We start from the raw sequence: 27,836 nt of genomic DNA, 5'->3' as shown, positions 1-27,836 counted from the left end.
ATTATAATCCTGACAAACTAAATCAAATGACGACAAAAGTCACACACACAGAATTTTACACTTTTTATGAACCAATGTTTCAGAATGGCACAATGCTTTGCCTCGCTATCAAGCACAGAAATAAGATGAATTTTTAATACTTGATGGCAATACAGCATTTTGTGCGTTACAATAAAACATCTTACCATCTTTGGACCTGTTCTTTCTTTACAATCTTCAAATATGAGCCTCAGACAGCAGTGATAATATTCAGACAGTATTATTTAATTTGAACCAGCAGCGGTGACAGTGTGTTACAGTATGTTGTTTAAAGACATTCACCTACATGTACAGAACTCTCTGTTTGGATAATGCTAATGGAAAGCAATCACTCAACATGGAGAATGCTGAGCAAAGAGCACTGAAGACATCCATCAGCTTCAGATGTGGGCTGGTCTGATTTGTCGTGCTTATAACTCATTTACACTGTAAAAATACATGTGATATAAAACAAAAACATGGGGCAAAGGTCAGTTGGCCTCCATGACAAAATATCATAACAGCGAAAACAACAGATCCAAGTAGCAATTAGCACATTACAACACACATGATGTTACCACATTGTAATGTGGGTAGTGGAGTCCTTATTACCACAAAACAAAGAACAAATGGTAATATTTCCATTAAACCTCAACTTAACAACTTATATCTATATTTAATTTTCTGGTCATGATTTTTGTTTTTTAAAGAGAACCAAATTATGATCCAAGATTTGATGAAATGACAGTCACTTATGTCACATGGATATTATAAAATGTATAGGCATTAAAGTTCTGTATGTCCAGACATGTTTGCGTTGTCAGTTTAACATCTCTTATAAGCAGTGTGACGTGGTTGAGCAGCAACCCCATGGACCAAACATGTGTTTCATAATTTATCGATGTCTTCAGACACAGGGAATATCTAAATGCCAATTTAGGAACAATCCACTCAACATCAAAGATCCATTACAGCTGTTCTCTGTAACACCTTTGACTTTGAATGAATGGCTGGATGAATAAAAACATGATTACTACTGCTGACACAGTGGTAAATATCTCAGACACATCGTCATAATACTTGTTTGTAACTGTATGTATGGCCAACAAAAATCATACTTTACCATAAACCATATATATCATTAGTTATAATACAGGAAACCTAAAAGTATGGAGCTGCAACAGTGACAGTATCTCAGAAATTTTGGCATTCAAAAAGTAAACACCAGCACTGAAAAACGAATTCACAGGGCGTGATTTATCTGCATACTAAATAGAGAATGTCTCTTCTAGATTCGGACTGTCATTAAAAACCACATCAGAGCGCAATAAAATAAAATAAAATCATTTTTAATGCGCCATTTTTTTTTCCTGTGGAACTTTTTCAGCACTAATGTTTCTTTTTTCAATATTGTATTTGCAATGGTAAAACCTACTGTCACTGTTCTGACTCCATATGAAAGAGTTAGGAAAAGTATTGTGGTGGAACTTTGAGTCATCTGCTGCCTATCCAAATTATCCCAATTCCATGTTTTATATTTGGGAACAAAGTGGAAGAGAAAAACTAAAAGAGGAGACATGATATTGGCACAGTCAGAAAGAGGTTTTAAAAAAGTCTTTACCTCTAGAGGGAATAGATGAAGGTATATGAGGGAACCCTGGAAGAAAAGAAGTTGCTGGGAGGAAAATAAGGCCACACAGGATGAAGAACATAAAAGGGGACAACAATATCAGATAACTAGATAATAATAAAATAATAAAAGATGAGAGGCACTGTGAGTCTCCTCTGTTATAACAAGAAGGGTTACACTGATATACAGTACACTGGTTTAACAACATATCAAATCTGATACTGGCTTTTACTGGAAGGCCCAACGTCAACCAGCCAGTGTCATCCACCTCCAATGTGATGATGCAGTTTGTAAAACTACACATTCAATGTTTCATTTATCAAAACTACACTGGATGTCTGTGGGAAGTGCTTCACTTGAACCTTTTAAAGAAGTTTTGTGCAGCTATGCATGAATACGCCACACTGTCATATTACAAAACCTGCACAAACTGTCATAGTCTGTGAAATTTAAAAGCAACCATTAAATACCAGTATCAGCCTTTAAAACACATACTGTACAAGTAAATACTTTTCATATTGCAATGTGCTGATGCGACGAAGGGCAACAACGATAAAACTGCACATTTAAACCCCTCAATGAACAAATATGGATGTAAACTCTCCTCGTCTCCATCAGCACCGACTCTTCTCACACGCAGTTTGCTGCTCACACCAGTCTAGTACCGCAGAAGTCTGTGTCTGAAATAAAAAAAGTTCATCTGACAGGCTTGGCATGGACCATTACTGACAGCAAATAAACCTACCACATGTGATAAATGATGGGCAGAAATATCACTCTGTTGTGACAGGATGAGAAAAGAAGACCTGGTTTACGATGTACTCTTTAACACTCCCTTTATCATATATTAGACTATCAGATGTTTGTAAACTCATTGTGCAGTTATGTGGGGAGGGGATGGATGGCCAATACAGCGATAACACACTCTGAATGTTCTTGAAATTGGTCTCTCACTGTGACAAAGTGCCCTTGATTGTGTCTTTGTTCTGTCTCCCGTTTTAAAGACCTGTTGGCCTCCGTCTAAATGACTGATGGGCGTACGTACAGCTGTAATTCACTGTGAACCGTTCGGCATCGCAGGAGGTTTCTGTTGCAGAGAAAGCAGGGTGTGAAAAAGCAGAGCTCTACATCACTGTAAACTGTCATCACCACCGGCGGCTGAGGACTGAAGTTGAGTTTTTTCGAGTTCCTGGTGAACCTCTTTGACGGCCATGATGCGTGAGAGCATGCTCTGTAGAGTGGTGCTCTCTAATGGTTGAGAGGTGTACCAGTGGGAACTGTTGAGGTCAGAAACAGAAATTAGACAAAAAAAAAATTTAGAAAAATATGTAAGACTTGCATGTTGCTGTCTACAAACAGCACATGCGGTAATATGTTTTTCTTATTTTATTTGAATTCCTGCATTCTCTTGATAGTGAGGAAGAGAGGGAGACATGGAAAAGGTAAGGGAGAGAGGTGGTATGACATGTAGCAAAAGGCCTGGGACAAACTCGGACCCAAGCGGCTGCAGTGAAGACTCAGCCTTGATGGTACATGCTCTAACATTTAAGCTACCGACGTGCTCTGGGAGGTTTTATTTAAATGTCCATTTAATCTGGACCTCTGTCAATAACCTAAAACCCAACAACATTTTATCTGGGCAAATAGGGTGAATCTACAACGTGTCAGTAAGGATACAAAGGATGCACATACTAAATGACACATTCCTCACTGTGTCTCTTTAATGCTGGAAGAGTGACTGACCTGTGAGTGTGCACATTCTGTTCAGGCTGTAGGAAAAACAGGTCAGTTCTCTTCTTCACCGACTCAGGGCTGGTAGAGAGAAAGATGAATGAGAATATAAAGTGCTTGTTCAGTTTCATATATGTGACTTTAAGTGCTGTCGTCTTCATCTGTTAGTTTGCCTATGTGCATGCGCATATGTCTCACCATCTAGAGAGGTAGAACTCGTAGAGTCTGACAGGACAGTGTAGAGGGTTGGCGACATTTTCCAGCATCTCCAGGTCTACCTCTTCCTCTCCCTGCTTTTTTCTCAATCGCTCTGTAAACCAGAACTCACTTATTCACTATCTGCAAACACATAATGCTTTTTGGGACAATTTATGAAACCGGTTTTGATGTTTAGAAACAGAGTGAGTATATAAAAACATTTTTAGGTGATGTGAAGCTATTGATACCTGATATTTTGTATAGTTGTACAGCTGCACAGACACATTACTATCACTGCTACTTTAATCTTTTAAAAAAAGACAATAATGTATTATTTCAAAACACCCACCTGCATGGGGCGTGCCAGTGCTGCTTCTCTGGTATCGGAGGTAGTGGACTTTGCCGGCTCGGCTGCAGGGTTTGGAGTGTAGAGTGAAGTTGGTAAAGGAGAGGCTTTGGTGCTGTGCCAGCGTGGTGAAGCCGAAGGTCTTGGTGCAAAAGAAGAGCAGCGTGTTGAGCAGCACTATGGGGGAGTAGGCGCCCAGCTGCTTACACTCCCACAGGTAGGACTCCACAACACGGGAGGAAACAGCACCACCTTCAGGAAGGAAGAAGTAGGGAAAGAGCTGAGTCAGTCAGCTACTCAAAGTGCCTTAAAGGAGCTATATGTAAGAAATCTAAAGCAAATAGTCATAAAATCATTCTAACACAGAAGACTAAGGAATAATGTTCATATAACATACTGATCTCACCGACAACGATAGTACAGCCAGAATATTTGCATTTAAAAAACATTTTTACGGTCCGCAAATCATGTTTATGTTTTGAATTTGTGTTTTGGCCTGTTGTGCCACCCACCGCCGTCTACCAGTCACGCAGTCAGTAGAGTCTCAGCATCAGTTACAGTTACGACTGAGCTACAGCAGCACGGCAAGCAGCATTAGCAGTGTCCCAGTACATAGCATTAGCAGCCGGCTCCTCCTCAGCTGTATCCCGGCAGCAGCTTTAGCAGCAGAGAAGCCGGACTTGCTCGAACAGTCCGCTGGAAACGGAAGATCAAGGACGCGGCGACGCAGCCCTGCCACGGCAGCCGCCCGTGGGCAAACAAATCAGTCTCCAGCGTGCCGCTGTCCAGCAACCTCGAATCTGTAGGGGAGGGGGGGGGGGGGGGGCGGACACGACTCGCGGTAGTATTTTGAATTTGAGTGCAGTAACCGTTTTGGCCACATTCTTACATACAGCGCCTTTATCCGGTTCTGGGTGCCTCAATGCCTTTCATCTCACTGCATGCTATGATTGAGAATGAAGAAATAATGGATGTATTAAGAGAACTGGATTTGATGTTAATGAACACTGGCAGATAAATATTTTAAAATCATCACTACAAAATTGAAACAGTAAAATTAAACTGAGTTTTATGGTGTCAACCAGGCATAAAAACATTTGAAATTAATTCTTAAAGATTAATCACAGTAAGGGTTGAGACAACCTGTGATATTAAAGCAGCATTAATACATTTTTGGCCACTTGGGGGCAGCAGAACAACCTGTTAATAGAACATTGAAATGTCAACAACTTATAAAGCTGACAAGGTGAATCTGTCAGCAAAGTGTTGCCTACTTACACATCTATATAGAATTTAGCCATTGTTAATATAAGAATATTGATTAGATTAATCTGACTCAATCAGAGGAATGGCAGACTCCGCCACTACCAATGAAAATGGTATGTAAAGACATAGTGGTGTAATGGCATCCTGAGCAGATTTAAGTCACTCTACATCTGTGTGTTGTTATCCAAGCTTCTCCTGTCCTGACCCACAGTGGTGGAACAGCGCCATCGCAAAAGCACAGTACACACACTCCAGTTCCTGCCACGTTAACACCATTAGCTCTGTTAGCACTATTACTGTTGTTAGCATTTGTCACACTGTTAGCACTGCTAGCACCACTGGCTGCTAGCCACCTCCATTTTGAGAGCTGTGTGAAGGCAATTCCCATTCAGACTCTGAATCAGAGATAACCTCTAAATGTTGTATTCAGCTCATTTAATATAAATACATTAAAAAGTTATTTCAGAAAACCCCAAGCCCCAAGGATTATGGCTTTATGTCACTGATCATACCACTAGGCAGCGGTTTCGGTTTCCAGAGTCGCAGCATCCCACTGATGTTGGTGGCAAACTGACTGTACAGCGCATCGGTAAAGATGTTCTCTATGCGGCCCTTCATGAACAGGTACTGTCCAAACAGAGGGAGACAGAAAATAAGGACTCAATAAAAAACACAAAAAAGGAATCCAGATGGACAGCAGTGACACAGTATGTGTGTGTGTACCTGCTGTATCCCCAGACAGAGGTAGAAGATGCTGTCTGGGCTGTAGGTCTCTCCATTAGGCCGTCTTACTTCTCTGATGAAGCAGGACAGAGCAAAGCTCAGCTCAGCGGAGTCACACTGAAGGACGTCTTCTTTAATATCCACGATATTGGCTGCAGGGGAGGAGACCATGAAACACAGCTAGTATAGAATAAAACAGGTTACAATGGGACCAATCAATAGAATCACAGGAAGAGATATGCTAAAATAATAGTAGAATATAAGATAACTGAGGCTCACATTCTTTCTGGTGTTTGTTTCGTTGTTGGACCCAGCTCCTCCAGGCTTTAACTCCATACAGGTGGTTCAGTTTGGCGGGGGCTGGAGTCACCACTGCAGTGCGGTTCAACACGGTTCGCCTTCGACTCTGGATGGATTGAAATGCAATGAAAGGTGGGTAGTGTGGAAAATGGTTGACATGGCTAAAAGCTTGACTTTGATTAGACAATTAAATACATGTAATATTCAAGAACATCACAACATCCAAAGACAGTGCAGTAGTGTATGTTAGAAAGATGTCAACATCCACAGATTCCTACAGCACTTGAATGCACCATGTAACTACACCAAGTGTCACCCTGCAGGAAAACAGCTTATAACTAAAGTCAGTGGAGAAAAATGTTTTAAATCAGAGGCTGATCAAATCAATCTGAGTTTACCAAAAGACAGCTGATCTATCAGGGGAGTCATACCCGTTTTCGGCTGGAGAAAACGTCCCTGGGTCTCTTCACTCCTCGCTGTGGTGCAGGTGGCTTCTGATCTAACGGTTCTGCAAAAACAAATACAAAAGACCTGTGAGTGACTGTCAGTGTGCATGCATGTATTGTTGAGTAGTTTTCATCTCTGCTTGTAGCAACTACATGCCATCCAGTTTTTTTTTTTTTTTCATTTTACAGATTCATTTTTGTGTTCACTTTAAGTTATATGATGTCTCACCGGACGGGAAGTCAGTCTCCAAGTCCATCATGGGAGAGGAGGGAGGTTGATCCTCAGCACTGGTGGTAGGTGGGTCACTTGTCGTGGTGGTCTCCTCTGGCTTCGTATCAAGTTGAGGATCAGCTGACTCTGTGCTCCTCTCTGAGCTGACAGTAAGCGGCAGGTCGGCTTGTACCGCTTTTTGAGTCTCCTCATTTTCACAGCTTATGGGAGTGACCACCTCTGACTTCATGTCTCCACTGTTAGAACTACTCTGGTCTGCAAAAGACAGAGCAAACATTTGTCAAGCTTTATATGACTTAAATATATAAAAATCAGGACAGAAACCTTCCTCACCTGTGCTGGAAACAGGCCCATCTTTTTGTTTTTCTTCCTCTAACGCCAAAGGCTCTGATTGGACTGCTGCATCTATCATGTCCTTGCTCTGTGGTGGTATGATCATGGGTACTGGAACCTGTACAATAAAAACCACGAGAAACAAATTATCATTTGATTTTCTGCAGCAAATACTCCAAAAAGTACATGAATCATTCTGGATTCACTGGATTACTAATGTAATGGGACGTACAGGCAAAGGCATAGCCATCGGAACAGGTGTGTGCTGGGAGTACATGTTCATAGGCACTGGAATGAAGACTGGTACTGGAACTGGCACCATTATCACCTTCACTTTCTCCTCTCCCGCTGAGGAGCTAACTGAGGGCAGAGGCTGAGCTGGAAGACAGAGGGAGGAGGAAAGATCATGAAGAAGAGACAGTCAAAAATGTTTATTAGGAGGATACGCAAGAATTTTTACATTTTTGAATTGAAACATTTAGTTGCAATTTAATTTAAAAGATAAGATTAGACACAGACATCCTACTGTTGCACATAAAGTCATAATAAAATGTATATAAAAAAGTGTAAAACTGATGATTTAGTGACATCTTAGTATATTAAATATACTGTTTTTATTAAATAAAATGTATTATGCTACTACATGCAGTCTCTATATGCAGCTGCAATTTTCTAGAATGCAGATATGACAGCAAGTGACCAAAAAAACTGGGTAAGTATTGTTCTTGTTAAGGAGGGACAAAATATTTTAGTGCAGTTTTATTTGTGCTGCTTAAAGGTCACCTTATATTTATCATTGAGATGCTCTGTCAGTCATAAATCACCGTACACCGTAAATCACCATAAATATGAAACCATGGTTAAGAATACTGATAACCTCTGGTAATTTAATATGTAACAAATGCACCACTCAGCTCTCTGCCAACGTCTCATAATCAAATGAGTGTAGTGTGACTAAAATGTTTCATACAGAACCTTTGTGTTGTAGCAATTTCTGATAATGTAGACACTTTTTCACAGAGCAGGTGCAACACTCCCCTGACTGAACCTGTTCAAAAGAGTGTGCACTCAGATGCATCAACAGTTTCACTTTACAGGGCATCTTTTGTTTAGGGTACACAAGACCTCAGGCTTGAAAAGTAAACCTGCTATTACATCATGTTGACATTTCTGCAGATTCCAGCAGTTGCTTTACTGTCTCAAGGCAGGCGGCAGCGTTTCATGTCTCTGGAAAACACTTCTGCTTGTGTCAGTGGAAAATTATCCTCATATTTATTTGACCATCAGCCCTGACACAGTGTCTTATTTCAGACACCTGTGGAATGATTTCCCTCTCACTAATCAACTTTTTATCTACACTTCATTTATGTACTGAATTTATTATTACTTTCAGGTCTGTTTGCATCCTCACACTGCTGTCTACAAGTAACTCAGTGTCTGCTGGGAGTTACCTTTTGTCTTTTGTTCTTGTGGCATTCATGTCTTGAGTACAGCCTGAGGATTACGGAAGCAGCTTTTGCTTAAATGCAGCTTAAAATGACTGTAGCCTTCTTTTTAAAAACAGGTTCAAATGATTTCAGGTGAGAGTTACTAAATAATCACTGCTCGATAAGTTTTATTTAGACTGATGTGTGCAACCTTAATATGTGGGCTCGTGTGAACAGTTTTACATTCACAATCTTAACAAACTTGTGTTTTTGAGGCAGGTGAAATCTGAGAAATGTCACTCACACACACACATACACCAACAAAACTTTACTCACAAATTAAATTTATTGACACATTTTTTTGCATTTAACAAAACCATGACAATATTCTTTTAAACAAACAAGAGGCAGAAATGCAACGAGTCCATGTCAGTGTTATAAAGACAATGAAAAACTAAAAACATGCAGTTAAAGTGAAGTTATTAAAGCTTACAACAGACAGTAGGTTGTACAGGAAGTAAAAAAAGTTAACCATTTATGAAACATGTAATACAGGGCTAGAAAATGTCAGCCAAGACAAAGCTGACTCGCTTTGACAGCAGGTGGATGAACTGAAGTCAAGACTGCATCAGTAGTGAGGTACAGCAGGGAATCCAACCATCAGCTCTTATACATCACACATTCATAATAGACATTAAAATGGCGCGCACCAGTACAAATAAGATAACCGCACATCCAAATGAATTGTTTTCATCTCTCAGACACATACAGTTAATTGCAGATTTTTATCCTCATGTAATCCTGACAGCTGTATTTAAAATGATGGCGCACCAGGCAGAGAATCTCTTTCATAATGTTTATTGAGAATGTTACACTTCATTTCCTAGTTTGGGCAGCTCGTCCTCAGGTCACTATGGCAGTGACAGTGAACCCAAACTAAATGACCTTCACCTAAGATCATCTATCAGCTCTGACTGCCCCTTTGAGGGAAAACTGTTCATTTTGACAAGAACTTGACGGCTCTTGTCATTTCCTATGACACCTCCTTTAAGGTCATCTCCTTCACAGACCAGCAGCTGATTTTATGTAACTAACCAGCATCTTTAATTCCAGCTGAATTATGATGGGTCTTTTTGAAAGAATTAAACGTGCCCTATCTAAAGTTACATACTTTATCTACAGTGGGGTGAAAATCCTGTAAAAGCAAGCCACTGTTTTACAAGAGATTCCAATAACACAAAAATTATTTAAAGGTATAGTGTGTAGGATTTAGTGGCATCTAGTGGCTGAGGTTGCAGATTGAAATGCACATAATTTGAGCCAGTGTTTAGTTTATCCATGCTGAGCTACTGTAGAAACAACATGCTGTGGAAGAGAACCCCTTAAATCCTACACACTAGACTTTTAATACTTACGCTCAAGTATTTTATTCAAAGTAGAAGCACATTTAGCAGCACAGTTGCCTGAATCCAGCTCCATGAACCTGCATTACTGTTGCCCTGTTGCATATACGTATGGAACAATTGACAGTGGCGTTTTTTTCATGGGCTGCATCTGGGCAAGCAGGTAGGCACAAGTGACCCTAATAAATGTAAGGATCAGGTTACATACTGTATGACAGGTATCATTACTGCTTGTGAAACAGTGAATGACTTTTCAGCCTGTAATGTAAACTGGTATCACATCATGATGATGTGGTGGTAGTGAAACAGAACCCTCCAGAAATAAAGTGGCAGCAAAGTCCATTTATACAACAAACACATACACAAGTAAACAAGTTAAAGAAACACTAGATTCATAAATTTTAACCTTTTGACAAATGTACCGTGATCAGGATCAGCTTTAATGACATGTTAATAAACTGTGACATAGATTCAATAATGAGGTAAGATTTTTTTGTTTTTTTTACTAACATGTTACAGTACGGTCAGTGAAGCACTTAAGGAAGTCCCTTAACCTTGTGTAAACTGTTAGCCCATCAGTTACAGACCACTTACAGTAATACCCCCTCACAAAATAAATATGCTTTCTGGGAAGATACAGACAGCCATGAAAAACTGTTCTGCACAAATACTGCTATCTTTACTGGATTATAAAAATACCGAAACACCCCTGTAAGTGCATAACTTTACTGCACTACCACTTTGCGAGTACACATTCATGCAACTACTGTAAACTAATGGGTGTTCTGCTTCTGCTGTCAGTAAGGTTTTGGGTTTGACTTCGACATACAAGCACAGAAAAGGAAGAGAAGGTCACTAAAGTAGTGTAGGCGTGAAGACAACCAGTTAACCCTGTAGCTGTTTGATCTTTGTCCCAGGTCAGCGCAGAAGACAACTTCTAATGCCAGCAGGTCAGGAGGCTGTGGAGAGAAAAACTCGGGTGATACACTCGACCCTCTTAAGAAGTCAGTTCAATTGACTTGGAAAAAGCAGATCACATCAGTGCATCTGAATGTAATAGCATTAACAAAACACAAAATGGGGCTCCTTGGGGATACAGCTGTGGTTTAAAACTTTTAGTTTTACTATTTCAAGGGAAAATTCATCATCTTTCATGTGGATGTCCAGTGATGCAATAAAATCCTATGTGTGTGCGCTATACAGACAGAGAGCTGAGTTCAGCAGCTGCAAAATCTGTTCTTCCTTCATCCAGTGGCATCATTAGATGCACCAGTGACGTAGTCGGAAGGAGGAAGAACTACAGGCTATTTCAGCTTTGACAGGGGCATGTTCTAGATGCTGCTTAAAAGAGGACCTCCCTCTTTCTCTTTGAAAACTAGCTATGTTTCCAAAAGCAAATATGGCCTCCAAAAATAGGAGCACAGAACCTCACGCACAGAAGATTTAATGGTACATTTTACTTTTATTTTTTATTTACAGTTTTTGGCTGACTTGGATATTCAGTCGTATTTATGTAAGCCACAGTACACAACAGAAAAAATGCAGCAGAGTGAGGCCGGGGCTGTCGTACATAAGGATATGGCCGGCAGAGTTCTTCCAGAACCTGAGCTGCCAAGAGCAAACACCGACTGGTGGTGCCTTTGCTCATACTGCCCTCAAGTGCCAATAGAAACTGAATCATTCTGCTGTAATGACTTCCAGCATGGGCATTTTGTATTGGATGCTGTCGCCCACACCAAGAGAACAGTATAGTAACGTGAGCCACCAAGTGAAAGAGCCTGCATCTGCGTTACTATGCATAAAAGTTTTACTCCTCACATGGACAGGCGTTTGCTGGAGATCTTCTTCAGGGTCGCGAAGATAAACTAGAAAAGATAACCAGCAGGGCCAAAATGGCAGATGACTGCTGAGTAAGTATTTTTGTCATCTAATGCTAATGTAAGTTACTTTGTTGAGTTGAGCCTTAGTAGTAGAGTAAATTTAAGTTGGCCTTTTATTGTGAAGGGAAAAAGCGAAAGGATTGAAGTAGTAATGTCCTGCCGCTGACAGTGTGAAAAATACAGAATGGCTGCTGTCTTGGTTCAAGCTGGTTTAGAATACAGAGCCTCCATTTTTTTTATTTTGTTACCTGCATAAGCAGGCTGCACTATGTTTTGGCTGGGTGTCTGTAGCTCACACAATGCATGCTGGTACTTGTAGGCACTGCAGGCACGGCTCCATGAGCAGGCAGACTCCGCTTTGTCGGTCAATATAGCACGCACTGAGAACATAATTGCTTCTACATTTACCATCAAACATGACTGGACATCCACATAGAGGTGGAAAATTTTCCCTTTAATGGTGTTATTATATATTTAAAGTGTGACTACATTAGTTTTTGTTGTGTCAGTCAGGGGGCTCACCTTATGTTTCCAGTTCAGGAACTGTTTTGTAGATCAGTCTGGTGTGGTAGAGCTCAAAACAGGGCACAGGACAGAGGCTGGGCTCTCCTGAACACGTCTTACAGTAATACGATGTCTGCCTCCTCAATGTCTTGCTCTTCTGCTCACAATGCTTCATTTCTGCGTGCTCCCCCTCTTTTCTCTCCCCATCGTTCTCATCATGGGAGTTTACTCCCTTGACTTCCTCGGCGTCTTCTTCCATTTTCCTCTGTGGCTCCTCATCCTCATCCATCTTCTGCTTCTTCTCCTCCTGCTGCTCTTCTTCCTCCTCCCTCTTCCTCTTGTGTTGTGAGCAGACCTTGCAGTCGGAGTCAGTGTCTCTCTTGCCCAGGAAATGGCGTCCGGTTAGGCGTGCTGGCACGCCATTACAGGGCTGAGTTTCTCCCTGAGGTTTCGGCGACGGCGGCAGAGACGGAGACGTAGATGTGGATGCTTCAGCAGATGACTGGTCAGGTTGCGAGGAGCTATCTAGCAGAGCTGGTGCAATTATTGAAACAGCTAGTTGTGAACAATGAACAATTGAGTGAACCAAAAAGATGAATGAAAATGAATTAGATGGTGTGTAGCGTTGTGACAAACACCCTACAAAAGGCACACCAGCCAGACTGGATCCTTCTATCAGCGCTACTTTAACTAGATACTAAATTATCATTGTTAATGTTTGCTGTGGGTATTAGCATTGACTGATGTATACCAATTATTTTAGATTTAAACAGTGAAAAAAAGTAAACAAAATTTTAGTACCAAAACCATTTGTTTTTAAAACCAGTGAGAATGACAAAACTCAAGCAAACTTCAATGTTATATTCTGCAAAGCATTAAGTTCAAAGTTGTTTTAGTTTCGGTGACAATTCAACTTTCAATAATTTCAATTCACCTCACCTGATTTGTGTCATAAGAAAATATTTAATCACAGCAACTGCTTCAGAGTGAAACCTAACCCTGCACTACCCTGAGCTGTTTGGATTGGTCAATAAACACAAAGAGATGCCTGGGAGAAATTTCTCCTCACATCAAGCAGGACTGAAGGTTCCATCACCATCAGAGTGTGTACAGGGATAACATACAAAATGTAAACAGTCGTGGTAGAAAAAGATTAAAATCAAGTCAGATTTTAAATACTTAATGCTTGATGTTTCAAATGTCTGTAGGAACAATGTGCAGTAAGTACACTTGGTATTTGGACACTCTGTGGTGCATTTTACTGTCAGGAAGCTGCTGAATGTCACACAGTCCAGATGAAATTTGCATATTTAAATCCTGCTGTACAGCTCATCTGTGTCCACTGTTAACAACATGCAACAAAGTTGAACTTATTTAAGTGATTTTTGTAGTTACCTGCTGTTTCAGTGGAAGATGTGGACATCTGGCACATGCTCTCTTGGTCCATAGTGAAGGGCCGACACAAAACTGACTTGTTCTTCATTTGACGTCGACGGGGGACAGGCACTCGCATGGCATCAGTCTGGGTACTGGCCTGGAAACAGACAGTACATAAATAAACAAATGAACAAAAGGGGAAAAAAGAAGATCTCATGTAGTTCTTAATCATAAATACACTGCAAAGGACAGTGTCTTATTTCTGACCAGATCTAAGTCTAGACCCACAGTTGTATGTAAGGTCTAACCTGAAACAAACACACACAGAGAGTACATACATGGTCTAGGTTCTTGCCATCAGTGGTCGGAAGTGCTCCTACAAAAGAGGCATAAAGGTAAAACAACATTTCATAAACCCCACTGTGAGAAATGTATTTCATAAATATATAAAAACAATGAACTGATATGATTATATAACTAGTGATATAACTAACCAGTAAAAGCAGTATCTGCTGTTACACTGGGCTGAGTGGCAGAGCCATTGGCCAGTGACACGACATCAGCTATGACAGGGTTCATCTTTGAGGAGTGGTGGGGCTGTGTTGGAGCTGAAGGAAGAGAGGCACATACTGAAGTTAGAACATTTGGGGTCATTTTACATGTGAGAATAATGCTTTTCTTTTTAATTCTCCCTTTTCTTCTCACTGGGTGCACTCTAAAACCTGACTAACACAGTGCTGGTTTGTGCTGATCGGGTGTGGTTTTCACTTCATTTGAATTTGACAAACAAAATTGCATCTGCCCCTTAGGCTGACATGAGACAAAGCTCTGTGCAGCACGCAAATGTAACACCACCTAACCAACAGCTTTGCAATAATACAGACTAATGACAATGTTTTTCATGTGGCTGAATATAAATACAAGAAGTTCTGTACTGTCTTAAAAGCTGTAAAATGATACATTAAAGTTAATCACAGCATATCTGCCACATGCTGCCGATTAATTATCAGCTGACAGAGATTGAGCCGAGATTGTTAAATTCTTCATAAATATTCACCAAACGTTTTTTATTAAACTGTGGTTGTTGCTTAATTAATCATGAACATTTAAGGGTTTACAGGAATACTCGAAGACAAGCTTTAAGGGGATTTTGCAACAGTCAAACCCAAAAAGCAGGTAAAACATGTTCTTGCAGCAAAACAACTCCCACATACTGTGGGAACTAGCCAGGTCTACTTTTCTGTAAGCTGGCACTTGTGATAAAGGTGTCTTATTTTAACAAGCCTGAGCTTTTTGGCATGTTGACTCAACATCATTCTGTATCACGCTGATGAGATGACACAATTTACCATATGGTGTTTGTGGGGCCGTTCCAGTACCATTACTGCTGCTGTGTTGGCTTGTCTCAAAATGCACGTTGCAGTACTGCAGCAGGCAGGTCATGTTGCAGAAATTACGGACTGAGCCCAAACATTGCAGCTTCTCAGTCATGTAGCCCTGTTTCCTACAACTGTCACATCGACCCATCTGGACAGGAGAGAAGGAGGAGGAGGAGGAGGGAAGAAAAGACAGGAGGGCAGAGAAGATGGAGGAAGATTAAATAAAAAAGAAACATAACCACACTGAACATACAGTAGCACACTCCCCCTGATTCAATAGCATACAGTGTTATAGTGTGGTGGGACATTTGTCTTCTTACCCCATAGTAGAGTACAGTGTACTGGGACATGCAGTGGGGTCTACAGAACTCCTCCATCCTGCCTCCATAGTGACTGTGGAGCATCTTCTGGCCGATGCCAGAGCAGTAGGTGCAGGGACGCCAAGGATGATCCTTGTTACGAGATGTCAGGTCATGTTTGAAAAGCAGCTTACAGCCTGGAACACAGGATAAGTGGGGTATTACATTACTTTAATCAGAGTACCACAAACATACATCGAAAAGAGAGAGCTGTAGTTCGTTTTGTCAAGATTGTGACTGGACAGAGTTGACCAGGTAAACTAGCATTAATCGGACAATGTAGGAGAGGATAAAGGGGAAAAGCCACTTCTGGGTTAACTCACTTTCACTGCAGAAGACCAGGTCCTGTTGGTTGTAGCTGATGGTGTCAAAGTGCACTTTCTCCTGTTTACAGCACTCACATTGAATCAGAATATTCTTCTGGGTTTTATACTGCTCACAGCACTTCCTACCACAGAACATAGAAATACGTCCCTGCAGGAAAAAAGGCATCACTGTTACCATCATTATTGTTAGCTGATGAGGGTTACACTCATCATGCAACTTGCTATAATGCTATGTTCACAATGAATGTAAAGCAAATTTTTGTCTCACGTTACTCGAACAAATTTGGCTACTGAAGTGTATTCCTCGACTGGAAAATGTGAGCTGTGCTCCTTACTTGGTGACTGAATAGCAGCGGCTTCATGCTGAACTGATTGCTGCACTGATGGCAGGTCAGCTTGGAGTTATCACTGGTTCCGCCCTCTGCAGGTTTCTGGGGCTTATCAGCAGGTGCTCTGGCCTGGGCCTGCCCTGGGACAGAGGGGGAAGATATGGCTGGGTAGGGAGGCACCAGTGGGGGCACTGAGCTATGACTGGGATGGTGGCCTGGGTAGGGGACTGAAGATGGGTAGTCCTGAGGGATGGGAGGGACTGAGCTGGCTCCAGCTGAGGGTCCCTGTTTAGGGGCGTCTCTGTGGGAGGAGTCCTTTAAAGCGGAGGTTCCATTGGTCATGTCTGGCTGAGAGGTGTTTCCAGATTTCTGTAAAGAGAAGGTGGGAAAGTAACAGCAACGTCACATCTTGCTATAGGCAAACAGATCCTCCATCAACTACTTTAGTTGGATATAAAACAGCTCTTATGCTATTGGTGAATTTACCCTGTATATAGTAACGCAGTCATAGGAGCAGAAGTTACGAATGGTGCCGTCCACCATGGCCAGATGATACTGAGGAACAGCTGACACCCTGCACTGGCAGCAGGGGAATGCAGCACCTACGGAAAAAGGGCATCAGTTAGTACGTGAGCTTGCACCATGTATATTAATTAATGATAAAACAGCTTTCACTGGCTCTGGCTGTGATAGAGGCTGCAGTGATATAAAGTTAGGTGCCACGTTTAACGTTTTAAATTCAGTGAATCCTTGCCATGAATGTATTTATATAAACCAGTAAAAAGATTACGGTCGTCACTGAGAAGATCTGAAGCCTCTTTCAATTTCTGCATTTAAGATCACATATACCAGCCAACCTTGGCACATGAGTGTGTGTCTCTGTGGTGGGTCCTACCCATAAGAACGTGTCGAGGTGGTCGACTCTGTTCCACACAAGCAGATGAACAGTAAAGCTGGACTTTGCCCCTTTGGTCTCGTTCCATGATGGTGGAGGACGCTATTGCCATTTTGTGACAGCAGGCACAGGAAACCAACTTTCTGCAGGTCTGTGCAAAAACACAATTAGTATTGACGAGGTTTTGCTACATTCGCTTGCTAAACATGGGGGGCTGTGCATGATTTGTCTGATGTCACACAATTTCATGGTAGTCAATGTGACTTTAAAGTGCCTGAAACCTTGGTCGGGACATCCCTAAAAGGAACCAAACAAGATTAAAAAAAAAAAAGATCTTTTCGATAACACATACCTGTTTGTAGGTGTTAATACAGGTGGGGCCACAGAAGTTGAGCTGAGATCTTTCAATTGTGAGCGTGTGACAGGAGCCTGAGTTGCTATTACAGTAAAGTCCGCAGCCTTCACAGCAGTTCATGGCTAACTGCCGCATCTTGCGCCATGTTACAAAACAAGCGTTACTACAGAGTCTGTGCAGACGACCTTGATGGGTGACCTCGTGCTCAATCTGCTACAGAGATGAAACAGTCAAACAGAAAGACCATAAAGAGATTTAGACTGCAGAGTGGAGACGCAGAGGACCTGGGATAATACTGCTGATTTGGCTTATCAGGCGTCTTGACCAAAATTTGTCTTTATCTTAAAAGCTTGCCTTATATGTCTCTTACCCTGTTAGACACTCTGCAGACACTGCAAAAGGGCTTTTCAGGAGCTTGCCGCTCCACTTGTTTCTCAGGCGGCTTCTCAGGTTTCTTCTCCAGTCGTTTGTCAGTCCATTTATCAGGACCCTTATCAGTCTGTTTCTTCTTGTGTCGAAATACAGACAGACAAAACTGGCCACAGAAGTTAATGTAGGTGCCCTCTTCTGGAATCGTGATCATGTCCCTGGGCTGAAGAATCTCCCTGCAGAGAGAACAGCACAAGAAATAAATTTAGTTGTAAAAAACATAGCATGACGGCAGGATAGGGGTTGGAACATACAAAGTGGCAAAAGGGACGAAAAGTTAAACACTGAATTCAAATTGACAGACGTGGGTTTGCAGAGTTATATAGCCTGGCACTTAGACAAATCTGTGAGCTCATGTTTTATTTCCTGTGGCAGATGTATTTAGTCTCCCTCCTGTCCAGACACATTTCCAGCAACTTGAGATTTGATAGGTCAATCACAACTGTTTATCTAATATGGGGCATGTTTGAGATGATGACTTAAAAAGAGAAAAGGCATTGAGAATTTCTTTAATATTTGTCCACCAGTAGAGATTTGGCGATACCTTTTCTACCACAGGAGCTATTCAGGATGGGCCATGTACTGTAGCCAATCAGCACTGGATTCTTGCGTGATCTTGTGATTCTCACATGATCTCGCGAATCCAGCTGCCTCGCAGGGGACATGACTTGTGCAGACATGGGGGAGGAAGGTGAAGTTGTAAATACAGAAAACTTTAACACTAGTTACAGCGCTAAGTATCAACTTTAAAACCCCACCCCCCCACAGGACCAATTGAGACCAGTACTTGTCACTTTATACAAAAATAATAATATTTATCCTGAAATAATGGCACATACACACATATATCATTCTAGTGAGGAAAAAAAGCATTTTATAGGTATACTGGATTTAAATTCTGATGTGGGCCACTGAAAAGACACTTTTTCCAACAATAGAATTAAAGGTCATACAGTAAATTACAAAAGGTGCTGTTATCCACAAAGGCATTCTATTAAAAACTTAACCAAAGGCTTTTGCTGTCAGCAATAGGGTGGAAACATCTGGCTGCCTTGAGGCACCTGTTACATTCCCATTCATCTATCCAACTTAAAATTTAGAAATAGCAAGCACCCTAAAACAAATATCATTTTGCTTATAGTGCTTTTTATGTGGTAAATAAATACACCTTATAGAAGCCCAATGCCAGCTTATTGCAGCTAAATGAAACCCTGATTTAAGTTTATAGTGATGTCATGTGGAAACAAAGATGTACCTGTTACACTGGAAACAAGATCGGTTCTTGTTGGCTGGAGGCAGATGGCCAGTCAGACAGACCGTGGAGCAGAAGAGCTGCGTCGAACCTTTTCTTTGGAATGCCGTTTGGCCTTTCAGCAGAACCTATGACCATTTACAGAACCATGAGACATGAAAATAAGAAATTAGAAAAGAAATAAAACCCTACATCACTGCCCAAAGACCTAACACGTTAAACATTATCATTTCTGCTTATAATGTCATCAGTATAACTGATAAATATAACAAATATTTATTTTTCTGTCAATACTCCACATTAAAATTCAGAGTTTATGTAAACATCTGTCATCAGTAATAACAGTTTTTCCTAAATAATTTGCACGTCTATGCAGATGCAGCACAAAGTGACAGCAGTACCTTAGAGCAGCCACTGCAGCGAACACTACCGGGAACTGCAGGTGGAGGCGGGCGTGGGGGCGCTGGTATCAGAGCTGGTAGAGTACTTGGGATTGGAGCTGGTGGTCTGAGAGGGAGGGGAGTCATGGCTTGTAGGACAGCTCCTCTACCTGGGATGAAAATGGCTGCTGGAGGGGGAGCTGGGACTGCTGCTGGCACTTTAACGGATAAGAGGTGAAAGGTTGGTAAAGAAGAAGAAAGTTAATATCAAACACGGTAATGTAATGTATTGTAACAAAACACAAGCCTGCACTGGTTTCCATTAAAGTTACTTAATGTCAGAGTTTAAATAGTGAAAAGTGATCAGTGAATTCATCCTTGTGGTGCATTCCCACATGCCTAAAGGGATACTTTGCTGATCATCAACCAGCGTTTCATCATATCAATTTGGGTAGTATGTGTTAATGGACTATATTAAACTTTCCTCTGTCTTGCCAGCGCTCAGACACAAAGACAAAAAGAGGCAGATCGAGAGACAGAGAGCCCCCTTCCAGGAAAACCCACTAAAAATAGGCTACAGACTCCTTTTCAATTTCCAGTGGACACGGCTCTACAGCAGATAAGTATACCTTTCTGTGTTTGTATTTTTTTTCTAGTGTTGTCACACTTGAGGTCATGGACAGGCTGGAAAACTGGTAAGTAAACAGCAGAAAGCAGCATGAAGGCCAGTACGAATGTTACACTGATTATTTCTTATATATATATATATATATATATATATATATATATATATATATATATATATATATATATCACTTATTCAGTCTCTTTTCAAACTGGGTGCACAACTAATTTTGAACAATGTGCAAGCCCTGTCTGGGTGGAGAAGAGAGGCAGCAATGAAGTGGATGAACCTACATGTGTGACAAGCCGCCCTCATTTCAGCTTTCTCCTGCAGGTTTTCAGTAAAGTTGACAAAGTTGTTCATCCCTCCAAGCAGGATATTTATCCTGCCAGCTGATCCAACTAAACAGAAGCAATGTTAGTGCCAGGATCACAAGTTTGCATGCACCGATGATTCATGCTGCCTTTTGCAGTTACACTTGTTCACCCAATTTCCCCTGGGGATCAATAAAATATTTCTGATTCTGAAAAAAGACTGTTTTATGAGCAAAATCATACTTAGCCTAGTTATAAATGTGGCCAAGTGCTTTTTAGGCAGGTGACACACTAAACTGTGAGGTGAGTGTACCACCTTTAACAATTAACTTACACAATTTGTCAAAATATTACAAAAGCTAAAATGAGGCTTGCTTTCCATGTTTTGGGAAATGACTAACACTAATGGAAGGTGAAAGCAAAGAGTATTTATTTGGTCAGTGTAGCCAAACTAATCCAAAAGCTCTTGGGGGCAATAACCAAACTGCCCACAGCATATCCTGTGCACTCTGCTTTATAGCCACAGACTTTAAACAACCACCCACATTAACTTCCTGTCTCCATCTTAACTTACAGACATGAAGAGAACGCAATATGAGCACTACAACCTGATGTCAAAATGAGAAAAGCATTTCACAGACAAAAAATAAATGAACTCACTGGTAGGGGGTGCAAACGCGTTTCCTCCACCTACAGAGTAGACAGAGCTGATCCTCAGCTCTTCCTGAAATGAGCACACATTAGGAATTCAGATTTGGCTTAAGTGGTTAAATATGCCCTTCAGGCAGTACTGTTGTAAGTTAAAGAAAAAAGTTATCATATTATTGATTTAAAGATAATGGGTCTCATTCATGAAACATGAGCAGAACGAATTTGTTTGTAAACTGTTCACAGAAGGAAATTTACATGTATTTTGCCATTCATTAATACGTTAGTAGCTCTGATCTTTTCATAGGCACTAACAAAATCTACACCTGCTTCTGACGCCTCGTAGTGCTTGTGTAAATAAGGAATGCACATAAATATTGTTTGTCATTATAAGAAATTACAATTTTAATGTGTGCTGTGCTCTGTTGTGTTCACAATACGCTGATGCAATTGATGCATCTGTTTGAGAGCTGAGATAATTCCTGACAGAAGTCTCTCCGATAATGCAAGCAATGAGCTCATCTGCAGCTGCAACTGGGAACAGCCTCCTCTAGCTGTTTTTTTTTTTTTTTTGTGCGTACGTAAAGTTTCAAACCATCAAACCATTTTCCTTTAATTTCTTGGATAATTCTTTCAACAGATTACACGGAGTTAACAGCATTGGTTACCTCCTTCCAGGCCGGCAGGATGCACCTATCCACAATGATTATCACCTCTATATATGGTGGTCACTGGATATTCATGGGCGGGCATGTATGCTAATTGCTGAGTAGCGGAAGCATGCTGTCAGTTTACAACTGATTGGCATTCATGAACATAAACACGTGCCTACGATCAAATCCGAGTTTTCCGCAGCATTTATGAATCTGGTGTAGATTTTTAGTACCGAGGTGTTTTATGTGCAAATCTACTCACAGATTTACAAATATTTCATGAATGAGACCAAATGTGTCTAGTTTCTGTGATGCTATAAAACATTATACTATTATTAACAATAAGCACACAGTATGAGCTGTCTGCAGCTTCAACCCAAACACATCATTATTGTCTTCTTGAACCCCCTCCCAGTATTCAATATGAAACTTGAACAGCAAATGCATACTGATAACTTTACCTCCTGATGCTCCAGCTCCTCTTTGATCTGTCTGATGGAGCTCTGAGGCAGTAAGGCAGCATCATAACCCTCATCAATGGGCTCATCTTTAATATTGATACTAGCAGGCATTGGGGGATTACTGTCCTCTGTTGGAGCTGCCTCCGACCTCTGAAATAATAAAAGAGTATTCATGATTACTTGCTGAAGATTCAAAGTTTTTATAACTGCAGTTATTTGACAGTCTTTCCAATCGTTTCCTGCCTCTCCCTGTTGGCTGTCTTCTGTCTCCTCTGTCTGGGTCAGGGTGCCTCCATCTGACAGAAAGGTAGAAAAGAAAACACAGTACAGACATCATCCAAGAGTTTCCAACTACACATGTTCTGCCCAGGCCACCATAAACGCCAGGAAATTAACACACTGTTGCAAACAATTCCAGTGCAAACTATTTTTTTAAGCATTTTAAAGCTCCTTTTTTCTTTCTGTGGTGAAATAGTCCCTGCGTGGTCACCTCATGTTTTGTTCTGATAAATGAAAGCTGTCCAATTCCCATGCACATGTACCATCCAGCCCAAGAAGCCCATTGAAATTGGGGTAGTACACACCAAACCCTGACACAAACAAGCCACAAAAACTACAAGATAAAGATACAATATAATAACAGAATAGTAAGAAACTTAACAGACAAGGCAACGATTAATTTTGTTTAACAGTCTAATTTTATGCAGCGAATACTAATTGGGTCGTTTTATGCAAAGTGGCCCAGATGTCAGAACTTTTCCCAGTTCAGGTCGTGGATTTTAGTGAAGGATTTTTGGAGTCTGGCCCACTGCGATTAATAGCATTTGCGATTCTTTGTAGGTATATTCTAAGCCTCACGGACTGCTTATTTTTTACTGGACTGAGTTGACATTTGTACTGAACATTCAAGATAAGGATGATTTGCAACAATGTGACAGACAATTTTATAATTTGCATAAATAAATATATATCACTACTACATCTAAAAGTTATCAGGTCGTGCATAAAAAATGTAGTGCCACAGATCTTGTGAAATACAGCTCCTGAGGTCAAATTTGACTGTAGCCTATATTTTCCCAGGAGTCACTATTTTAATTTCCTTAAAACCTTGAACTGGGAAAAAAGTAAGATGTTAAAGTTATGTAAAGTTTTGCTTTGCACTGGAACTATCAGACTGTTGTTGATGCCTCATGAAAAAGGAGAGGGGCTTGGTAAAAAATGAGAAGGAAAAATCCCACTTAATGGGATTTGTTATGCAGAACAGCATGTCAGTCGCTCTCTCTTGGTTCAATTGCGTCCACTGCCGATCCAGCACAACGTATTGCTTTTGGCTGCTAATAAAGTTCAGCCAGAGCCAATGGTGCACAAACTACATGTGACGATTAGCCACCGTCACTTAAAAGGGTCACTACAGCCATTTAGTACTGCACGCCAGTGAACTTGAAAGACGAAACAAGAGACATAAAAAAGAATGGTCAAAACCAAAGCAGCAGAGGCAAATATATCATAACTTTTTATCTCAAGTATGGGTCAAGCCCCCAAAATATGGGATCCTACATTTCCCATAATGCAACTCAACAGTGTCTTTTGTTAGACCCTCCCTGCCTGGTAAATACCCATTTTTTTTGAAAGCCCTCATTACCCTGAAGACATCACTATGACACTGTAACGGTTATTTTCTGACTTCAGGAAGCTTCCTCCAGAGACACAGAGGACATTATACAACTGTTTTCACAGGCTGAAAGGTACTCTCTGGCACAAGTGAAGTGAACCTGATGTGTAGAATTGGTGATGTGACAGCCCAAAAGACAATTTTCTTGTCTCCAGATACTACGATACAGATGATAGAAACTTGCAATAAAGCAATGGAAATCAATCTTGTCTTTTACAACAGTCTAAACTGTCATGTGTGCATGCTGCTTTACCTCGGCTGTTTTCAGGTGTGTGGTCCTGTGAGGAGTGGGAGGTGTTAGCGGACCCACTGCTTGCTTCCCTCTCTTCCTCCTGAGGAAAGGGCTCCCCTCGAGTTGTGTTGTTCCCTGCTCCTGGTAGGCCTGTTTTTCCTTTTGTCTTACCCACACTAACATCCTCCAGGGTGCCCATCGGCAGGGCGAAGTGCCAGTCTTCCTCTTCTTCTTCTTCTGGCCCATACGAAGGAAGGCCATCCAACGCATCATCAAATGCTGCCCCTCCACTTCCTCCCCCTCCTCCTCCTTCGGTTGTACTCATGGTAAACGAGGAGCGTCGGACAGATGCAGGGGAGGAAATGGGAGGAAGGGATGACTCTCCAATCTCCTCATCCATCTTCTCTTCTTGTCTGCTGCCGTTGCTGTCCTCTTCTTCTACTGGTTGGTTCTCCCCTTGTCCTGAGGTTTCGTCTACTCCCTTTGTCTCGTCCTGACCTCCACTCCTGGTAGAGCTGGCAGAGCCCCTGGAGGAGTCAGCAAATTCTCCAAGCCCCATTACTTCATCAAAAACTCTGGACAGGTGCTCCTCATGCTGTAGGGGAGAAAAAGGTTGGGGATTTTATGAGGCAATAACAAGTTTGGCACTTAAGGAATGATGCACTTTAATCTTCTGTTGCTCAATGTTAAACCTAATAACTGTTTAAAACATCATAATGTCAAATGTCCATTACTGGTTACTGTGTACCCTAACTATTAATACCATAAATTAAGATTCAAATTTTCAAAATAAAACATTGTTTTACTCGAATTCATTTGAGGAATAAAGACACCTGATCACCTGTGACTTAAGTGTTTCAATTCAGATGTCCAGTAAACCCACTTAGAATCCAGTCCACAGTTATCTATAGTTCTCCCCTTAGTACATGGCCCCTCAACAGAGTGAAGTTGATCCAAGTTACACTCAAATATAGACCTTTATCTTGTTTGTTTTTTTACTGTTTTTGTCATAGCAGGAAAAGCACAGGTGGCTCTAATAACATAAATGATGGCTCTAGACCAGTTAAAAGCCATGTTAATGAGACAGTGTGCACAATACCAGGGCCCTGTGGGTGGGTCATCTAAATGGAGTGCAGCCACTTTCAATTGACATTAGACAAATCTTTGCTTTCCTGGTTATAACGTGTCCAAATGCTTGCCTTGAACAAAGGTCTACTGGTCCAACTAAACACATTGCACCTCTGTCTTTCTCTACTACAGACTTGACTTGCCAAGAAGATGCCCACAGTGCACAAATCTGTCTCCAGCAACAAGCCCATTTACAATACAAGGGGATGGAGAGCCAACTTTACCCGTCACCTTCACATAAGCACAACAACCACCATCTGTCAGTAGGCAGTGTAAATCACTTTGGTTAAATTGAGAAATATGATTTTGTGTCCATCTCATCAAATAACGCCCTACTCTCATTGAACATATCTTCTTGGTGTCCACGTCTTAGGGAACTGGCTGTATGAGGCTTTATGTTATCAATGTCCCACTACTATAGGTTATGATGGCTACAGGCCCCATGCTGTCCGACCAGTGGTATGGAGGGGGCGTCCCACCAAACTCCATTTAAAATTGGTCAATATCTCGCCTCCTGGCATAATTGTAAACTTGTACAGACACACACATCAAACAACCCAATAGGACATTGTGGTAGGTGAGTAAAAATAACATTCAAGTGACTCGCATTTAAAATTCAGTGAAATCACTTTTTTATTGTTCGCAGCAGCCCTCCGCGATGCAAAGGCTTTGTGGAGCCACCAATCAACTGCAACACACAGTCCAGCTGCAGTGCTGGATTAATAAACTCTCTTGAGGTTCATAAAAAGACCTGCGCCATATTCTGTTAAACATACCCGTTTGGCGACTAATGCATTGTCAGGCTGTTAAACGGAGCTTGGCGTGGTGGCATGCATCAGTGCCGAATAGCAGCAAGCTACTGGGTCGACTGCTAGCTAGCTAATGTTAGCTTAAATGTGCACATCTCGACCGGAAGCTAGCCCACAATTACTTAATGTCTTATTGTGTGGCTGTTTCAGCTAATCCATTTAGCTTGTAGTACGAGTGTTGCTACATATTCTAGCTTTGTGTTTCTTACCTTTAATCGTTTAAGTCTAAATTCCTCCGAGTCCGCCATGTTTTAATTATGCTGCAGACGCCGCGCTTCCAAACATCCACCCACCACTGAGGGTTATGGGTTATGTATGCAAGCTACTAACAAAAAAGATGCAGCTATAAACTCAATAAAGCACAATGCTAACGCCGGTAAGGCAGGTTGTTACAAATGTAAGCACAAGGACACCACCTAATGTTTTGGGGTATACTTTCTGAAGATAACAAACACTTTTACATATTAAATGACCGTTAAATGTACGTTAAAGGCGACGACGAAGAAGAAACAGTTCGGTGTGGAAGATTCAGCGTTACCGTAAATTTGCCTGGCTTTTCTTCATCTTTTACTCCTGACATCGTAGGTAGTTCAAAGTGATGATATCTTCCTCCAGTTAGAAGTATAATTGCGTTGCACCAGCGTAGTCCGCTGTTCTAAATACGTAATTATACTTTCCAAGTCCACACATGCAGCCCGCACGCCTAACCCGGTTTTTTCAAATGCCCTCTCCAGCGTCACTGTGCTGTATTCAAGTCAATACGGTAATTCCAGCTTTTATTGACCGAAACACTGCACACTGCATTCAGTGCATTTTGACGCACAGCCACGTCTATACGCACAGCAAATAAAATCCATACCCTCCATATTCTTTCCCCGTAATCTAACACCATGCATAATGGATGTCACAAAACTAAACATATTTTCTTTAAATATAGCACATGATTAAGGTATTTGTAAATACGTTTGATCGACAAACTGAAACATTACAATATGTGGTAATTCAAAGGGGTATATATACAGGACAAAGGGCCTAGTTTATCTCGAATTGTCTCGAATTTATTATGTAAAAATATGTAAAATACCACCTGCCAAAAGTCATCTCCCTCACATGCCAGAAGATGTACCCAATTACTTACATTTAAGGGCAGGTGTAACCTTATTATTCAGATATTTGTAATGGGTTGCAGTCATTTTTTAGATAGAATTTTGAGTGGAAGTGATTAAAAAAGACCTGCAGTTACATTACTTAGTTAATTCATTCTTGACCAGTCGGCTAGCTAAACCCTTGAGGTCCGACAATTAGTTCTGTCAGAATCAAACCCCTTTATTGCCGTGTAGATTTTCACATAAAATAAATTTCCTTTAGTGTTTTGCTGCATAGAAAAAAATTACAAAAAAAAATACTGAAAATACTATTTACCTACAATTACTGCCTTGTATTGTATGCCTCCACAAACCAGTCAAAATGCGCTCACAGTTTACATCCATGTCTGTGAAAATACTGATACTTCACACACATCTTCCACCCAGCCACACAGAAGATCTGTACAATCAGCACAGTTTCAAGTTGGGCACCCAAGATTAGTGTCACCAATTCAGTATCTGACCAAATGCAGCATCTTCTGTTCCTGAGTTATGGCACTGAGTAATGGCCAGAAAAGTGTTTTTCCGAACATTATGATCTTACAGTGAAGTTGACCTTTGACCTTTTGGATATAAAATGTATTCACTTCATCATTTATTCCTAAACATTAGTGTGACATTTTGTCATAAT

The 27,836-nt window shown here is 41.1% G+C and overlaps 1 protein-coding gene across 7 annotated transcripts; it reads right to left on the bottom strand.

Moving 5' to 3' along the window:
* Positions 1–1,617: 1,617 nt before the first annotated feature.
* LOC117266760 (zinc finger MYM-type protein 4-like) lies at positions 1,618–26,793 on the bottom strand. 7 transcript variants are annotated; one of them, XM_033642096.2, is made up of 30 exons: positions 26,599–26,793; positions 24,145–24,718; positions 22,463–22,515; positions 22,220–22,369; positions 21,118–21,181; positions 20,437–20,544; positions 19,540–19,736; positions 19,142–19,266; positions 17,828–18,062; positions 17,455–17,670; positions 17,103–17,253; positions 16,694–16,809; positions 16,214–16,576; positions 15,876–16,026; positions 15,514–15,689; positions 15,164–15,341; positions 14,309–14,422; positions 14,153–14,190; positions 13,833–13,971; positions 7,456–7,601; positions 7,224–7,341; positions 6,888–7,145; positions 6,644–6,720; positions 6,192–6,318; positions 5,913–6,064; positions 5,702–5,816; positions 3,927–4,175; positions 3,578–3,689; positions 3,392–3,460; positions 1,618–2,925 (listed from the first exon to the last, which is right to left on the bottom strand). In XM_033642096.2, exons 1-30 carry the CDS (start codon positions 26,638–26,640, stop codon positions 2,778–2,780), a joined length of 4,761 nt encoding a protein of 1,586 aa, XP_033497987.1. In that variant the 5' UTR covers positions 26,641–26,793; the 3' UTR covers positions 1,618–2,777. The 7 variants fall into 7 exon arrangements, with proteins under 7 accessions (XP_033497987.1, XP_033497991.1, XP_033497990.1 ...); XM_033642100.2 differs by having other exon boundaries at positions 15,194–15,341; XM_033642099.2 differs by having other exon boundaries at positions 17,455–17,667.
* Positions 26,794–27,836: the final 1,043 nt, after the last annotated feature.

This window comes from Epinephelus lanceolatus, chromosome 15, assembly GCF_041903045.1.
Source record: "Epinephelus lanceolatus isolate andai-2023 chromosome 15, ASM4190304v1, whole genome shotgun sequence".
Taxonomy (NCBI): domain Eukaryota; kingdom Metazoa; phylum Chordata; class Actinopteri; order Perciformes; family Serranidae; genus Epinephelus; species Epinephelus lanceolatus.
The sequence above is the reverse complement of the archived record's forward strand: the minus strand, read 5'-3'. Positions and strand labels throughout refer to the sequence as shown.

Excerpts from the sequence above, each read along its gene's own strand:
- LOC117266760 (XM_033642096.2), bottom strand. The coding sequence starts at position 26,640 with ATGTCAGGAGTAAAAGATGAAGAAAAGCCAGGCAAATTTACG. Across the intron at positions 19,737-20,436 it reads GAGGGCGGCTTGTCACACAT|TGCCAGCAGCAGTCCCAGCT; the intron begins GTAGGTTCATCC and ends TATCCGTTAAAG. Across the intron at positions 14,423-15,163 it reads GGCCCCACAAACACCATATG|CTCCAACACAGCCCCACCAC; the intron begins GTAAATTGTGTC and ends CTCTTCCTTCAG.